The sequence below is a fragment of the Balaenoptera acutorostrata genome, chromosome X, assembly GCF_949987535.1.
Source record: "Balaenoptera acutorostrata chromosome X, mBalAcu1.1, whole genome shotgun sequence".
NCBI lineage: Eukaryota > Metazoa > Chordata > Mammalia > Artiodactyla > Balaenopteridae > Balaenoptera > Balaenoptera acutorostrata.
Window position 1 is genome coordinate 104976908 of NC_080085.1, and position 17662 is coordinate 104994569.

The following is a 17662-nucleotide window of genomic DNA, read 5'->3' on the forward strand; positions in this document are numbered from 1 at the left end:
TGCTAGGCACTGCGAATTCTGTGATGGGTAAAATCGGGCTCCTTTCCACGAACTCAGTCTAATGGAGAATAAAAACTTGCTCACAAATGATAACACAAAGTAAATAGGTCTGGGACCCTTGACCATGCCTTCTGCCAGACCAGAGGTGAAAGGGGGTGGAGGGGTCAGAGCACGGTATGAAGGGGCCCAAGGATGAATGAGAATTAAGGGAGAAAAAGGGCAAATAAGGAGCTGTCGTGGACTGAAGCAAAAGATAGAAATGGGCGCAAAGAAGGTAGAAAATGCTTAATTGGGACAGTTCAGAAGCGGGATGAGAGATGAAGCGGACTCTGAAGGCAGGTGGGCTCCTCAAAGCGAAGGTGCAGCCGCATCACTCACCTCCTCCCGGTCCAGGAGGCTGGGTCCCGGCTCGTCGCTCCCGCAGCGGCGCGAGTGGCGGCAGCGCTCAGCGGACGAGGACGCAGAAGCGGAAGGGGCGCACCGAGGTGCCGAGGGACGCTCTCGCGAACGACACCGCAAGCCAGGGCCGCAGAGCTGGTTTCGGGAGCCTCGGCTGAGGCCACCCAGATGATGGCCGAGGCCATTCCGGTCCCCGGGCCGAGAGCAAGAGAGCGAACGAGAGCGGCCGCCCCGCGGGCTCGGGGCTCTTCGACGAACTGCGACGCTTCCCACTCCGGGCTGCGCGAGCGAGACACCCGAGCCATTGTTGCCGCGAAAGAGGTAACGCTCTCAAGAGCCCGGGAAGATCTCGGTCTCTTCGGCTCCCAGAACGCGCCGCTGCGCAACCCTCCCCCGCCCAACCAAAGCTGAGGAAACCGTTCCGGGTACGCCGGCAAAATCCTTCCCCAGGCCTACGTGGCCTCCCGCCGACGTGAAAGGGGTGTGTGCATCCGTGTAAATAAGCCGCCGCTGCGATCGGTTCCGCTCATCCTTCCAGTTCCGCAGGAGGCGCGCCAGGTCCAAGTTGGATCGGAGACCGTGTCTTTCTCAGCCTCGTACTTGAAATGACCGAAAGGAAGGATGACAGACCACAAGATACATTTCACTGAGTGGCCGTATCACCAACACAGTCAATTCTGCTTGTGTTTCAGGTGCCTTCTGTGCGTGTGTGTTACATATTCTATACTATTGGGTGCTTACTGTTTCTCGTGTGTGTGTATGTATGTACATACGTACATATACATTATATCAATATATGCACAGATGTGGGCGTCTATGTACATGTAGAATATATAGGAATGGCTCAAATCGAATTACCTATTTTTTTCTGAGTCTATCCTGATTTCAAATAAAAATCTAAGTGGGACGAGAAGAAAAAGCACCAAGTATTCAAAGTATTTCCTATGCAGCTGACAGTGTTTTTATTTTAGTGTTGTCAGATTTAGCAAAAAGAAAAAAAATACAGTAGGTTCGCTTACATTTGAATTTCAGCTAAACAGTGAATAATGTTTTAGTATAAGTACGTCCCATACAATAATAATGTACTATTAACTATTTTCTACTAAAGATGAGGAGATAGCCAATATTATACCTCCTCCCTCCTCTCCCACCACCTCTAAAATTTATTCCTTATATTCTAAGGCTTTTCACTTGCTATTAGAGAAAATGGATTGGGAAGCAGCCCCTGATATCTGGAAGCTGGCTAGCGCTCAGGCCATGTTCTTCTGTTGAACATAAACTCACAGAACACCAATCTAAGACAAGGTCACTAGGTGACTGACAACGTGAGACGAAATAAGACCACTTCATAATTTTGTCTAAGCACAGACAAAAAAAAAAGTCACTGTGCCACCCAGAAAACACCAAACACCCCCTCTCTTGGCCAAAATGGGTGACTGCTACTTTATCAATTACAGCTTTATCCTTGCCCTAGTCTGCCCTCCCTATATATGAGGTTATTGAGATGCCCAATCATACAATTGCCCCTGCTTTCTGACAGCATCTGATTTAGAGCGAACTGCCACTTCCTTAGACCCTCCCGTAAATCACTCAAATACTATAGTAGGTTCTTTCTAGCATTCTCTTACTGAAACACCCCATGGTTCCCTATGGTGTTCATTCTGCCTGCCTGCAAAGAATAATAAACCCAACTTGTCAGCTATGAGTAAGTTCCTGATGGTCTTTGGTTGAAGGGCATTGACATGTTCCACTGCCTAGAGTGCTCTTCCCCAGATATTTGCATGGCTCTTTCCCTTAGTTCATTCCGTTCTTTGCTCACCCATCATCTTTTCAGAGAGGTCGTCCCTGACCACACTATTTACAATAGCACCCTCATTATTCTCTCTCCCTTTATGCTATTTATTTTTCTTCATAGCACTCATTACTATCTGATATTATGTTATATATTTAGATAATATGTTTACTGTATGTCTCTCCCATTAGAATCTAAGTTTCATGAAGACTGCGACTTCATCTTGATGATGATTGTATCCACAGTGTGTAGAGCATTGCCTGGCACAGAGTAGGTACTAAGTGATATGTATTTAATGAACAAATGAATGAATGGATTTTTATTGTGTCAGGGCTTATAATAGTTTCATTCTATCACATATTCATAACCTTGTTGTTTGGTCTTAGTCCTCCATTTACATAGACTGGCGCACTGCAAAATGTCCATTCTTAATTCTTCATTTTGACTCATTTCTTATCAGATTTGATTTCATATTGCCAAGTAATTTTTCACAAAGGACACATTTGTAGTATATTCTCTCAACTTTTTTCATATTAGAAATAAGCTACCTGTTGCTTTTGGGGGGTAGATTGTATTATTGTCGGCAATATCCACTTCCTCTTTCTCAGTAGGAGGGTTATATATCCTTATCCAATTGACTTTAGAAGGTTTTAAGAAGAAAAGGAGAATCAGCCGTATCAAACAAGTCACTTAAAGAGAGAATTGTTGGGATAAAGCAGAAAAGGGGAGAGTGATGAAAAAGCAAACATGTATTTAGCACTTACTGGGTTCCAGACACTCATTCATTCAATATTAAGTAACCATATCTGTCTATCATCTACCATCAAGGCAGGCTTCACAAACATGTTAGTATTTGAGTTGTGTCTTTCTTGAAGACCAGGCACTTGCCAAACAACAGGAGAGGCACAGTGTGAATACAAAAGGAATGGTTATTACAGGCTCAGGGTTCCAGGCACAGACATGAAAGCAGTAAACAGCATGTCATATTTTGGAAACTGTAAGCAGTTTGACACTATCGGTAGTTAACTCATTTAATCCTCAAAACAACTCTATGGGAAGGTATTATTATCTCTATTTTACAGATGAAGAATCAGGCTCAAGGTCACACAGCTAAGTGGGAGTACCAGAATCCCAACCCACTCACATCTGCCCAAGTCTTTGTTTTTTCCACTATACCTTGTTGTGGTTTCTTTTTATACTTGTGTAGTGACCTTACTAAATCTGTGTAGCTAAGCATAACTCAGTGGAAGGGCTGTAGGACTGAATGAATGCCGTTTTTTATCTTTTTAAAAATTTATTTATTTATTTATTTATTTTTGGCTGCGTTGGGTCTTCGTTGCTGCACGTGGGCTTGCTCTAGTTGCGGCGAACCGGGGCTACTCTTCGTTGCGGTGCTCGGACTTCTCATTGCGGTGGCTTCTCTTGTTGTGGAGCATGGGCTCTAGGCACGTGAGCATCAGTAGTTGTGGCACGCGGGCTCAGTAGTTGTGGCTCGCAGGCTCTGGAGCGCAGGCTCAGTAGTTGTGGCGCACAGGCTTAGTTGCTCCGCGGCACGTGGGATCTTCCCGGACCTGGCCTCAAACCCATGTCCCCTACATTGGCAGGCAGATTCTTAACCACTGCGCCACCAGGGAAGTCCCAGTTTTTTATCTTTTATCATCATCAATTAATATATATTAAGCATCCACAAGATTCTTGACATTTTAACACAGGAGAGGACAGTTGCTGGCCTCATGGAATTCATAATCAAGTTCAAAAAAGGCAAAGGCAAGCAAACACTGACACATGGTTATAAAACCTGATTCCATTATCAGCCAATCAAAAATCTTTTTAGAATGTGAAACAATTGATACCTCCAAATCCATTTGATAAAGGTTCTTGTCTTTAAAAGCTACTACGTTGTTTGAAGTAGGGTTAAGCCTGCAGATGAAAAGAAAGTGAAAGGTGAAATAACTTGTTGAGAAACAGAAAATTAATGAAACTTTCCAAAGACCTTGTCCCAAAAGCAGCTGTTAAGGCCACTCAGATTTCTTGGTCTGCTCTGCTTTTCCTACCAAAATATTCCTTTCCTGATCATTGGATCCCCTTTAATTATAGGTAACTTTTTTCTTTTTAAATTCTTTTTTTTTTATTTGAAGTATAGTTGATTTACAATATTGTGTTAGTTTCAAGTGTACAACAAAGTGATTCAGTTATATATATATATATATATATATAAATTTTTTCAGATTATTTTCCATTATAGGTTATTATAAGATATTGAGTATTGTTCCCTGTGTTATACAGGAAATCCTTGTTGCTTATCTATTTTATACATGGTAGTGTGCATCTGTTAATCCCATACTCCCAGTTTGTCCCTCCCCCTCTCCCTCTACCCTTTGGTAACCATGAGTTTGTTTTCTATGTCTGTGAGTCTGTTTCTGTTTTGTATATAGATTCATCTGTATTATTTTTAGATTCCATATATAAGTGATATCATATAGTATTTGTCTTTGATTTATTTCACTAAGCATAATACCCTCTAGGTCCCTCCATGTTGCTGCAAATGGCAATATTTCCTTCTTTCTTATGGCTGAGTAATAATATTCCATTGTATATATATACCACATCTCTAAGCCAATCATCTGTTGATGGGCACTTGGATTGTTTCCATGTCTTGGCTTTTGTAAATAGTGCTGCTATGAACATTGGGGTGTGTGTATCTTTTTGAATTAGAGTTTTTGTTTTTTTCCTGATATATACCCAGGAGTGGAATTGCTGGATCACATAGTAGTTCTATTTTTAGTTTTTTAAGGAACCTCCATACTGTTTTCCATAGTGGCTGCATCAATTTACGTTCTCACCAACAGTGTACGAGGATTCCCTTTTCTCCACACTTTCTCCAGCATTTATTATTTGTAGACTTTTTGATGACAGTCATCCTGACTGGTGTGAAGTGTTATCTCATTGTGGTTTTGATTTGCGTTTCTCTAATAATTAGTGATGTTGAGCATCTTTTTTTGTGCCTATTGGCCATCTGTATGTCTTCTTTGGAAAAATGTCTATTTAGGTGTTCTGCCCATGTTTTTGATTGGGTTGTTTGTTTTTTGGCTATTGAGTTGTATGAGTTGTTTTTATATTTTGGATATTAACTCCTTGTCAGTTGCATTGTTTGAAAATATTTTCTCCCATTCTTTTAGTTTTGTTGATGGTTTCCTTTGCTGTGCATAAGCTTTTAAGTTTGATTAGGTCCCATTTGTTTATTTTTGCTTTTATTTCTTTTGCCTTGGGAGACTGAGCTAAGAAAATATTGCTACGATTTATGTCAAAGAATGTTTCACCTATGTTCCTTTCTAGGAGTTTTATGGTGTCATGTCTTACATTTAGGTTTTTAAACCATTTTGAGTTTTTGTATATGGTGTGAGGGAGTATTCTAACTTCACTGATTTACATGTAGCTGTCCAGCTTTCCCAACACCACTTGTTGAAGAGACTGTCTTTTCTCCATTGTATATTCTTGCCTCTTTTGTCATAGATTAATTGACCTTAGGTGCATGGGTTATAGGTAGCTTTTAAATTTTAGCTTAGTTTTTGCTGAGTTAGGGGCTGAGCGACATGGACAGAAGGGAAGAGACGGTTTCCTGCACTTCGAAGTAATAGGCCTTCATCATACCTCAGTTGTGGCTCCACACTTTTAAAGCCCTTTCAGGAAAGGGACAAAGGGAAGGCAATTCTGTTGGGGGCCTTGGTGCTGTTGGTGCTGGTGCAAAAGAAAATGTATTGCATCTTACAATTTACTGAGAGGTAACCAACACACATTTGATATCAAGAGTGGCAGCTACTGCCACTGTGATCTGTATTTCAAAGAAATGTCTCATTTTAGTTTTAGTCAACTAAGCTACTGAAAGATAAATAGATCCTAAACTTTCAAAATGTACTTTGTCTTATTTCCTAAATTTTTTTTTTTTTGCTACTAAATTTTGGGGGAGGATGACTCAGAAAAATGGTCATTAATCTGCTAACTAGTTTTGTTAAGTGCTCAGTTACCAGGAAAATACTACCATCTGTCTTAGTTTCTTTTACAACAGCACACTCCTATTTTCCATGAAATGTTTTTATATTAGACAATAAAACTTTCATAATTTTAAGGCATAATCAAAAACTAATAATGCAGTAATTCCCACATAGATTGTTTTCCCACAGTACCAAACCTTGGAGAAATGCCTAAGGAATTTCATTTGGATTTCTTATCTCCATGTGAAAATACAGCTGTATTACACTACTTTGATGTTATGCTATGTGGCTTTACTTTATTGAGGAGAATGTAGAATAGATGAGAGATCAATAGATGATGACATCTTTGTCTGATTTTATGTTGAAGAAAATTAGAGATAGTTAGTAGATCTGTTTTTATTCTGGAATATCCTGGTGGACATTCCAACTGAATGGTAAATAAGTGCCAATTCAAGTTTTCGGAAACTGATGCAATATTATCCTATACATATTTTTAAAAAAGAAAATGAAGGTAGTAAATGGCTCTAATTGTTGAAGAAAATGCTGCTATTTTGTTCTTTAGTTGAATATGATCAATAACCAGCCTAAAGGGAAATATTTTGCTCTCCAAACACCCATCCCATTGCTTCATTCATCGTGGTACTCAGTCGGAAGTGTATTACCAGAAGAGTTTTTAAAATTACCACAACTCATTCATATATTCATTCACTAAACAATTATTGAACACCTACTATGTTCAGACAGTAAAGCCCTCTGAGGAGGAAATGCTATGTAAATAAAAATAATAAATTAACAATGCAAGTGTTAATATTATTTATCTTTCAAGATGCAGCTCAAATTCAGTTTGCTACTCCTTTCTCTGTGTTCTGCACCTTAAAAATATTTTGTCGATGTTTGAGTACCTATCTACTGAGCTCTTTGAAAAGGTAAAGACCTTGGTTTATTCATTTTTGTATTCCACAGAACCTAACATAAGATTTGGTACAGATCAAACAGGTGGTCAGAAAACGATAGGTGAAATGAAGGAATTAACATAGTGTTGCATCCTTTAGTATTAAGTTAAGAAGATAGTACTTGTCCAAAAACTGAATTTATTTCTTCAAAGTAGATATTATAATGCAGTTGTTATCGTGTTATCCTAGAACTTGGATTATCATAAATCATAATGAGTCGATACATTGTTTGATTATATTTATTCTGATTATATTTCAAGGTGGTTTATCATCTAACAAACAGGCTATTAAATAGAGCAGTTTCAAACTTTCAAAAGAAATGAAACCCGTCTAGTCTCTCAAAGTTTTTACTCCCTAGAAGCTTACACGGAACGTAGATGAAAGCGACTAGCTTCCCTCGCATCCCAACCGTTTGTGACCGCATTACCCCGTCTTTCCCTTTCCTTTTTCCCACCCTTTCGCCCTCCGGAAGGGGCCGAGCTCTCCCGGTACTTCCCAGTCTTCCTCCGCCCCCTGCGGAAGGAGCCGAAGGCGGAGTGGGGCGCCGAAGCGGGGCGGCCTAGCGCTCGGACCCCTCCGGAAAGAGCCGAACCGCACTCGGAAGAGGAGGGCGCCTTTGCCTTCGGCGCCTGGCCCCCGCGCGGTGCCCTCTGTCGGCGGCTTGGGGCAGCTGTGGCAGCGGTGGCGGCGGGAGGCGGTAGCCGCGTCGACGTCGACCAAGACTGGAGCGACGTTTAAAGAAGGAGCCGAGTCGCCGCGGAGTCTGGCTTCTGGTTGTTGGAGGACTCCCACCCTTCCGCGCGGCCCGACGACGAGAAGCTGCGGCGCCGGGAAGCAGGTGAGGAGCCGGCCGCGACCCGGGAGGGGGCGAGGGATTGCGCCTGCTTCCTCCGTCCCTGGGCCGCGCCTGCCTTCGCTTTCTCCTCACTTGAACCAGGAAGCGGCGGAGACGGAGTCTCCGCTCCTCCGGCCCTTTCTTTGTGTGGGCCCGGGAGCGAAGGAGGGGACGAACCGGGAGGGCCGCGGCGCGGTCCCCTCCGCCGTCAGGGGCCGAGGGGCTGCCGGCGCCCGGGGTAGGCCCGGAGCGTGGGGAGCCCACCGCGGAGAACCACTCGGCGTTTTCCTCGCCCCTCTGCCTGCCTTTTTGCGCCTCTTTTCCCCTCCTAGCCCTTACTTTGATTTAGAGCTTTTCGGCCTGGCCCATCCTCCCCTTCCGTCCCCTTCCCAGGGCATAACAATGCCGCCTGCTTGGCCTCATCCCCTCCCAACACCCCACCCTCCGGTTCGCCACCTTCTACTTTCCCCGGCTCGCCTCGCCTTACTACCCCCGCCCTGACTGTGCTGGCTGGACCTCCATCTGTATTTGCGTGAAGCTTTCCGCGTGAATCGGGGTTAAAAACCTCGGTTGCAGCCGGCCGGGTGCGAATGGGAAGAGGGGGTGGAGGGAGGAAGATGGGGTTCAGCTGCCGCAGGGAGCCGCGTGTCGGTTGTTTCAGTCTCGCGGGTGGTGTTTCTCTTTTCCACCTTCACCTGCCCTCGGTCAAGGATTTGTCTCACAGGAATGAGGAACGGCTTTTCCACAGTCGGGTCGCAAATCTTGGTTGGGGTGGGTTCAGACCGATTTGTGCTGTTCCTGGATCCACCTTAACAGGGAAGAGGAGGAAACCTAAACAACAAAATGAAACCAAGTCCCGGTGTCACCTGGACACGTACCTTTAAATAATTCCCCCATTGGGAACACCCATTTGCAAACGACAAAAATAGTGGGACCGTATTCAGAAAACCTATCTATCCACTGAAAAGGGACTTGTGTCGAAATCCCCATATTTCGGAAGCCCAGGTTGCTGGCTCGCTGTCCAAAGGTCACCCTTTCTAATGAATGCCTTTATGGTAACCTGGAATTCCTTGGTACCGTTAACAAGCAATGCCTTATAACATGATGTTTTAAATCCTTGATTTCTAGACTTTTCTCCTATTTTTTGTTTTTAAGCTATTATTTTGAAAAATTTAGAAGATATTTGAGACGCCCTGTCTTCCACGTGTATATAACTTAAGAACTGACAGTGGTACTATTTTGGTAACTCTAAAGAGAAAGAATATTAGCAATAAAAAGTGTTTCTTTACCAAAAGTACTTATCAACTAATTTTTCCCCCGCTTATCTATTTTATTTTATTATTTTTTAACATCTTTATTGGAGTATAATTGCTTTACAATGTTTAGTTTCTGCTGTACAGCAAAGTGAATCAGCTATACATATACATATGTTCCCATATCTCCTCCCTCTTGTGTCTCCCTCCCATCCTCCCTATCCCACCCCTCTAGGTGGTCACAAAGCACCGAGCTGATCTCCCTGTGCTAGGCAGCTGCTTCCCACTAGCTATCTATTTTACATTTGGTAGTGTATATATGTCCATGCCACTCTCTCACTTCGTCCCAGCTTAACCTTCCCTCTCCCCGTGTCCTCAAGTCCATTCTCTACGTCTGCGTCTTTATTCCTGTCCTGCCCCTAGGTTCTTCATAACCATTTTTTTTTTAGATTCCATATATATGTGTTAGCATACGGTATGTTTTTCTCTTTGTGACTTACTTCACTCTGTATGACAGACTCTAGGTCCATCCACCTCACTACAGATAACTCAATTTTGTTTCTTTTTATGGCTGAGTAATATTCCGTTGTATATATGTGCCACATCTTCTGTATCCATTCATCTGTCGATGGACACTTAGGTTGCTTCCATGTCCTGGCTATTGTAAATAGAGCTGCAATGAACATTGTGGTACATGACTCTTTTTGAATTATGGTTTTCTCAGGTCAACTAATTTTTAATTATATATACATGTATTTATTTATTTATCTATTTATTTATTTAAATTCCGTGTCATTGTTACTGGATATATCTTCTGCAAAGTGCCAAAAATTGTTTTGGGGGTGGTACACAGCAGTACTATTTATTGACAGTCCCCCTCCCCTTTTTTCTAGAGTGATGTCTGCTCTGTTCCAGTAAGTTTATATCTTCATTTTCAGTAGTTCATTTGGTGTGAAGAAAGTTCTCATATCAATGCTCATGATTCTTTACCAACAAAATTAAATGTTTCGTGTTTTCATGCAAATGAGCTTTAAGAAATGGTAAACTTTTCTTTTCCTTTGTTTTATTTTTTCACAACAGCATCTGTTGACTTCATTTGGCACTCTGTTTAACATTCCGCCTCTGGAGATTGTAAGGGTAGGCAGGTGAGGGGAAGTGGCAAGGGGAAGAAGAAAGAGGAGAGGGTAAGAAAGGTGTTCCATAGTTTATCCAGATGAGGCGTCCCAATCAAAATAAGAATAGAAAAATAATAGAGGTAATAATTGCCAGTGTTTATAAATGCTGATTTAGTCACTGGCTGCAGGGAATAGCTGTTGAATATGTTCTTAAAGATAAGTTAAAATTTAGGAAGACTACATATTTTGGACTCAGTGTTGCACACACCAAGCTTTTCTGACATTCAAAACATTCATTTACAGGTGAAATAACTTTTATGTGTTCATGATAAGATTTTTCTTAAAGTTTTAAGACAGTTAAAAATTAACTCTTCCCCCTAAATGTCTTTCTTATTTTCCAATCATATTTTAAAGAGCAGAAAGACAATGTTGGCTTCTTAATCACAAACAACCTCTCGGTTGGGGGAGCATGAAAGTGTCCCTTGAGAAAAATTGCTGAACCCCATGCAGTGCAAGTTTTTCTTTCATAGAGTCAGGTGGCAGAGTCCGTATGGTACAACCAAGTCTTTCTATGTAAGGATTCTGTTCCCCTTTCAGTCACTGGCTCATTGCAGCAACATCCTCTTGGAAGCCAATCTTGTTCACTTAGAATCACTCTTTGAAACGCTTCACAATCTCAAAGAGAATCAGTTTTGTTTTTTTTTTAAAGAGAATCAGCCAGTTTTTAAAAAAAAAAAGTAAACTCTGTATTGAAATGTAAGTTACATACAGAAATGTGCCCAAATCGTGAGTTTGTAGTTTGATATATTTTTACAAAGTGAACACACCTGTATAACCAGAAAACAGAGCAAGGAGCAGAGCATCACCTGAACTCCACAAAGCTTCCTCTGTCACTTCTGTCCCTGTCCCCGAAAGGGCAACCACTATGTGGACTTCTAACACCAGGGATTAATTTTGTCTGTTTTTGAACTTTATATAAATGGGATAATATAGTATAAAAACTTACGTCTCCAGCTTCCTTCAAGCAATATTCTGTTTGTAAGACTCAACCAAGAACAACAGAATTTTGAGGCTAAGTTACATGAGCGGTGATGTCTGGTCTATAATTGTTTTTTTGGGGTGTTTTTTGCCTGATTTTGACAAGTATTTATGAAAAGCCAAAACCAAAACTCTCAGCCTTTATTGGTGGAAGTTTAGCAAACTAGTGCAGATAATCTTGAATGGAATACTTGGAGGAAGTAGAAACCACCACGTCAAATTACTTCAGAAACATTCAAAAGGCCAGGTCCAAGAGAATAACGGAAAGCACTCACACAATTTCAAGTTTGACACAGTGTATTCCTAGTCATGGCAATACAGTGACTCCCTGATTTAAAAACTTTGCAAAATTCTTCTGAGCTTCTTAAATTCCCTGCAACTTAGAGATACTATATAAATATTCACAGGATTTTCCAAAGCAAAAATTGCTGCTTTTCTTGGCTCCCGACAAGCAAACCAGCAAGAGACTCTACTGGAACAAGATGCAAAGCACAATCATATTGAATTTGAACATCAGTTTTAAAACCGATTCTTTACAATTTCTGGAGCTAGTAATCAGAGAGGCAGCATATTAATGAGACTATGCCAGATAGTTTAGCTCTTCCACTTGGAATTTGCTTCTGCTTTTAAAAATAAAAATAACCTGTAATACAAAAAAAAATTAACTCTTAACTCTTCTTGAGGAGAAAATCCAAAATTGGAACTAAGAAAATTAATTTTAGTCTTTAAAAATAGCTTAGTGGTGATGCACGTATCTAAGATTCAAAGGAAGAGATTAATGTTCAAATCTGTAGATCAATTTAAAACTTGCTTGTCTCTTCTCAGGGGAAGGTCATGAGATTTGACATGTGGTCCAAAAACCAGCCTGTAAGAATAGTTTATATAAAAACCAAAAAGTTGTGCCAAACTTTGGGTAAAACTCCAATAAACTAGTTAATGATGCTGTAGCTGAAATTCTGAATGATGAAGTGCTTTTGTCTTTCTTTCCTAATCTCCCATCCTCCCCCTCCCTTTCTCTTACAGGCATGGAGAGTAGAAAACTGATTTCTGCTACAGACATTCAATACTCTGGCAGTCTGCTGAACTCCTTGAATGAGCAACGCGGCCATGGACTCTTCTGTGATGTTACCGTTATTGTGGAAGACCGAAAATTCCGAGCCCACAGGAACATCCTTTCAGCTTCTAGTACTTACTTCCATCAGCTCTTCTCAGTTGCTGGGCAAGTTGTTGAACTGAGCTTTATAAGAGCAGAGATCTTTGCAGAAATTCTCAATTATATCTATAGTTCTAAAATTGTTCGTGTTAGATCAGATTTACTTGATGAGTTAATTAAATCAGGGCAGTTATTAGGAGTTAAATTTATAGCAGAGCTTGGTGTCCCGTTGTCACAGGTTAAAAGCATCTCAGGTACAGCTCAGGATGGTAATGCAGAAACCTTACCTCCTGGTTCTAGTGACAAGAACCTTGAAATACAAAAATCAAAAGATGAAGCCCAAGAAAATGGGGCCACTATAATGCCAATTATAACAGAGTCTTTTTCCTTATCTGCTGAAGATTATGAGATGAAAAAGATCATTGTTACCGATTCAGATGATGACGACGATGATGTCATTTTCTGCTCTGAGATTCTGCCTGCAAAGGAGACTTTGCCGAGTACCAATACAGTGGCAGAGGTCCAGCCTAACCCAGGCTCTGTTGCTATTTCAGATGTTGCACCTTGTGCGAGCAATAGCTCTCCCCCTTTAACAAATATCACACCTACTCAGAAACTTCCTACTTCTGTGAATCAGGCAACTCTGAACCAAACACAAGGAAGTGAAAAATTGTTGGTATCTTCGGCCCCAACACATCTGACTCCCAACATCATTTTGTTAAATCAGACATCACTTACTACACCACCAAATGTCAGTTCTTCACTTTCAAATCATATGTCTCCTTCAATCAATGTACTTGTGCAGAATCAGCAGCCACCAAACAGTGCTGTTTTAACAGGAAACAAGGCCAATGAAGAGGAGGAGGAGGAAATTATAGATGATGATGATGACACTATTAGCTCCAGTCCAGACTCGGCGGTCAGTAATACATCTTTGGTCCCACAGGCTGAGATCCCCCCAAATACCGCTTTTGATGGATCGTTGATACAGAAGATGCAGATTCCTACACTTCTGCAAGAGCCACTTTCTAATTCTTTAAAAATTTCAGATATAATTACTAGAAACACTAATGATCCAGGTTTAGGATCAAAACATCTAATGGAGGGTCAGAAGATTATTACTTTAGATACAGCTACTGAAATTGAAGGCTTGTCGACGGGTTGCAAGGTTTATGCAAATATTGGTGAAGATACTTATGATATAGTGATCCCTGTCAAAGATGACCCTGACGAAGGGGAGGCCAGACTTGAGAATGAGATACCAAAAACATCTAGCAGTGAGACGGCAAATAAACGTATGAAGGTAAAACATGATGATCACTATGAGTTAATTGTAGATGGAAGGGTCTATTATATCTGTATTGTATGCAAAAGGTCATATGTCTGTCTGACAAGCTTGCGGAGACATTTTAACATTCATTCTTGGGAGAAGAAGTATCCTTGCCGTTACTGTGAGAAGGTATTTCCTCTTGCAGAATATCGCACAAAGCATGAAATTCATCACACAGGGGAGAGAAGGTATCAGTGTTTGGCCTGTGGCAAGTCTTTCATCAACTATCAGTTTATGTCTTCACACATAAAGTCAGTTCATAGTCAAGATCCTTCTGGAGACTCAAAGCTTTATCGTTTACATCCATGCAGGTCTTTACAGATCAGACAATATGCATACCTTTCTGATAAGTCAGGCACCGTGCCTGTCATGAAGGATGATGGTATTGGGTATAAGGTTGATGCTGGGAAAGAACCTCCAGTAGGGACCACATCTACTCCTCAGAACAAGCCAATGACCTGGGAAGATATTTTTATTCAGCAGGAAAATGATTCAATTTTTAAACAGAATGTAACAGATGGCAGTACTGAGTTTGAATTTATAATACCAGAATCTTACTGAACTCCTTTGAAATATCAGAAAGTTTTGGTTTGGATTAAGGGTCAGGGCTTTCAGAAGACCTGTAAAACAAAGGTGAAGACAAGTTGATTTGATCTGCCATGTCATCTGAAGGTAGTCTAGTTGGATTATTTGTTGATAATTTTTTAGAAGCAAATTATTCTGAAAGTTTGAATAGAGATTGAGAAGTTTTTCCCCCCAAGTATCCATTTTTATAGTTAGCTTTCAGCACATTTAAAAGAGGCAAAAAGAAAAAAAAAGCTTGGAGAGATAGTTTCCTGAATAGAATTTGAAGCAGTCTGAATGTTCTTTGAAAATAACTGGAGTTATTAGCATACCCTAGTATATCTTGCAACTTTCCCCTTCCGTGTTAGCACTTTACTGATTAATTCTCAATTTTCTTATTATTGAGACTATAAATGTGTCGTGTCTTGTATATGGCATAAAAAGTAAACAAGAACTTCTAAAGTTGTCCTGGAAATTTTCAGAATAAGTCTCTGCTTGGTTGTGTATTCTGCTAACCCAAATGGATAGCAACCTCCTGCCCCTCATGAAAATGGCCGTGCAGACAAATCTCTCGTTTGAAGAATGAAGTAGTTTTAGCTAATTAGAATTAAACCTTGCTTTTATTGCCATAGTCTGGAAAAGACCTGTGGCTGGGCTACTGTATATATACCTTTGCAATGTGGTTTCCGTGGGCAAAAATACTAAAGGAAAACAAATCTCTAGTGCAGACAGGAAGAGGTGAAATGTTCTATCGCATTTGTTTTGAATTCTGCACTCTTATATGATAGCGACAGAGAATGGAAATAAATGGAGATTTCCTTTTTGCTTGTTATGGTTAAAAATATTCCCATGGCATTTTTCAAATTTTGAATCTGAAAGCCACCAAATTAATCTTTATGTATAAATCTTTATAAATGACAAATTTCATAAATGAGACGCCTATATATTTTGGGCGGGAGGCTACTGGCATATATTTTTAAATGTTCATATTACTTAGAATCTCTAATAGGAAGTTTTTATTTGACATAGTTGAATCAGTGATCTAGTATTTTCCTTTCAGCAAGACCTTTTAGGTTTTTACTCCTTCTAAAATAAGTTCCATTCCATCTGCAAATTGCTGCAGTATTATAGCAATCAGAAGCTTATACGTGGAAGTTAAATAGGCTTGTTGATTCCCATTTATCTTGAGAACAATAAATACCACCTTTCTCCCTTTTAAAATGACACATATTTAAACACTTAGAAAATAAAGTCAAAACTTATTGAAGTGCTAGTACTAAAAGGGAAGCAGGTTGGAACAAATATATAGCCTAGCATTTATAACAGGATTGACTTGTCGAACTTCTGTAAATGACTTTTTGCAAAGGAAAAAAATTAATAGATACTGAAAATGATTGTTGTGCATAGTTATTAGTCATTTGTAACCTTGCTTAAGTATTTCTTAATTCAACATAGATATTTTCTTTCTCCCTAACCACGTATTTTTCAAAATAGTCTATTTCTTGACTTTGAACTTAAAGCTTTAATCATAATTTCTCATGTATATGTCATTCTTCTGACAGTAATCTAGATTTGAAGATAATGGTTTCAGTGTTTCTTAAGATGGTAGCTGAGGGTATCAGGCATCAGTATTTGCAGTAATATGAGAAGAAAGAAAAATAGTATACTCCTTTGCTTTACCAAGGATTAGAATGATGTGCATCTTTCTGTTTTCTGTTCTGTGAGTTGAGACCTTAAGACCATTTTGTAAACTAATCCTTGGAAATTTTTAAATTACCTTACAACTTAAGAGTCTGACCTCTGGAATTGCAGTATCTGTTTCCTTTCTGTGTAGGTACTGATAACATTACTCTTTGACTATAGGGTACACTCTGAAATATTTTCAGTGGAAATTTGTTTGTTTCATTAATGCTGTTTTACCAGTTAGACATAATTCTTCTACAAGTGTGAATGATACTGATACCAGCAGAGCTTCCAGTCCTTTCAGACTTAACTGCTAGACAAATTAGTTTGTCATAATAAAACTTGGTGGTTTCTACAAGGCCATTATGACAAACCAGGAGTTAATTCTATAATGGAAAACTATCCATTCTTAATTATCTGGATATAATTATTTGCTGCTGCTGTGCTCTATGTAAATTCTGAGGATGAGATTTCAACTTTGCCTACTGAAGGTATCTTCTAGAGTTTTTTGGGAGGAGGAAAACTGGAAAAATCACTTTAAATTGTATTTTTGCCAGAAGACTTTTACTTGCATGTATGTCAGGGTCTTCTGTTTTTCTACAAGTCTCTATATCCAAAGTTCAGAATTCATGCGGAATACTCCTTTGGGATTAAAACCGTTCACCCCCAGTATTTATGGGGTTGGAAATCTGTGGCAAGAGGCTGTTCAAAGCTTGTCATGGGGTGTTCCTATTTTATACTTAGTTTTCTGGCAGTTGAACTTCCTTTTTTTCCTTTCAAGTTGGCCTCAAATTTGCTCCTGTGCTAAATTACCTATAAATATTCTGGATAGGAACTTTGAAATAGCAATTTGTTAAAAGAGATGACAGAAAATGAAAGTGCTCAAACTAAGCAAAGATTTTAAAATGTTGTAGCAATCTTGCAAGATTCACTTTAGAATAAATCTTAAATGATTATCATTTTGGTGGTAATGATCCCCCCCACACACAACCACTATGAGGAATTGATGCTGGGTTTTTCCCGTTGTACCAAAAAGATAAAACAAATGGTAAAAATGATGAAGGTATTTTGTATTGTCAAGGCGTGCATATTCTAAAGAATTAAATACTAATTCAGCAGCACTGGCTTTCTCATCTCTGTCAATCATATGAAACCTTGTTCATTTCCATCCAATACTGTAATGTTCATACTTGTTCACTCTTCTCTGTCATAACTTTAAGTTCTACTTTTCATTAACCGTTACCTGATATTAGTTCGTAGAGCTTCTTATGGCAAAAATAAAATGTTTTAATTCTGATTTTTGAGTGCATTTTTTACAAGATGATCTTTCAGAAATTATATAGCTTATGTTCTGTTGTTTTTCAGTTTTTGTAGCAGGAGACTGGAACTGTATTTCTGATGACAGCATGACAGAATTTCCCATTAGGTTTTATATGTTGGTTAATCGCATGCCCATTTTATCTTGAACCATAATAGTCAAAAGTGAGTCAGCTGCTGTCAGTTGCTTTAGAGTGTTTGTGATACTTCTGTTGATTCCATGAAGACACATGTAAGT

The 17662-nt window shown here is 39.9% G+C and overlaps 1 protein-coding gene across 4 annotated transcripts; it reads left to right on the plus strand.

Annotated features, from left to right (window-relative positions):
- Positions 1-931: 931 nt before the first annotated feature.
- On the plus strand, positions 932-17404 carry ZBTB33 (zinc finger and BTB domain containing 33). Of its 4 annotated transcripts, none has more exons than XM_057537554.1 (4): positions 932-1100; positions 2383-2461; positions 7609-7974; positions 12401-17404. In XM_057537554.1, exon 4 carries the CDS (start codon positions 12403-12405, stop codon positions 14419-14421), a length of 2019 nt encoding a protein of 672 aa, XP_057393537.1. In that variant the 5' UTR covers positions 932-1100; positions 2383-2461; positions 7609-7974; positions 12401-12402; the 3' UTR covers positions 14422-17404. The 4 variants fall into 4 exon arrangements, with proteins under 4 accessions (XP_057393537.1, XP_057393536.1, XP_057393539.1 ...); XM_057537553.1 differs by having other exon boundaries at positions 932-1091; XM_057537556.1 differs by lacking the exon at positions 2383-2461.
- Positions 17405-17662: the final 258 nt, after the last annotated feature.

What these genes read in the sequence shown, in the direction of transcription:
- ZBTB33 (XM_057537554.1), top strand. Translation starts at nt 12,403, where the DNA reads ATGGAGAGTAGAAAACTGATTTCTGCTACAGACATTCAATACTCTGGC.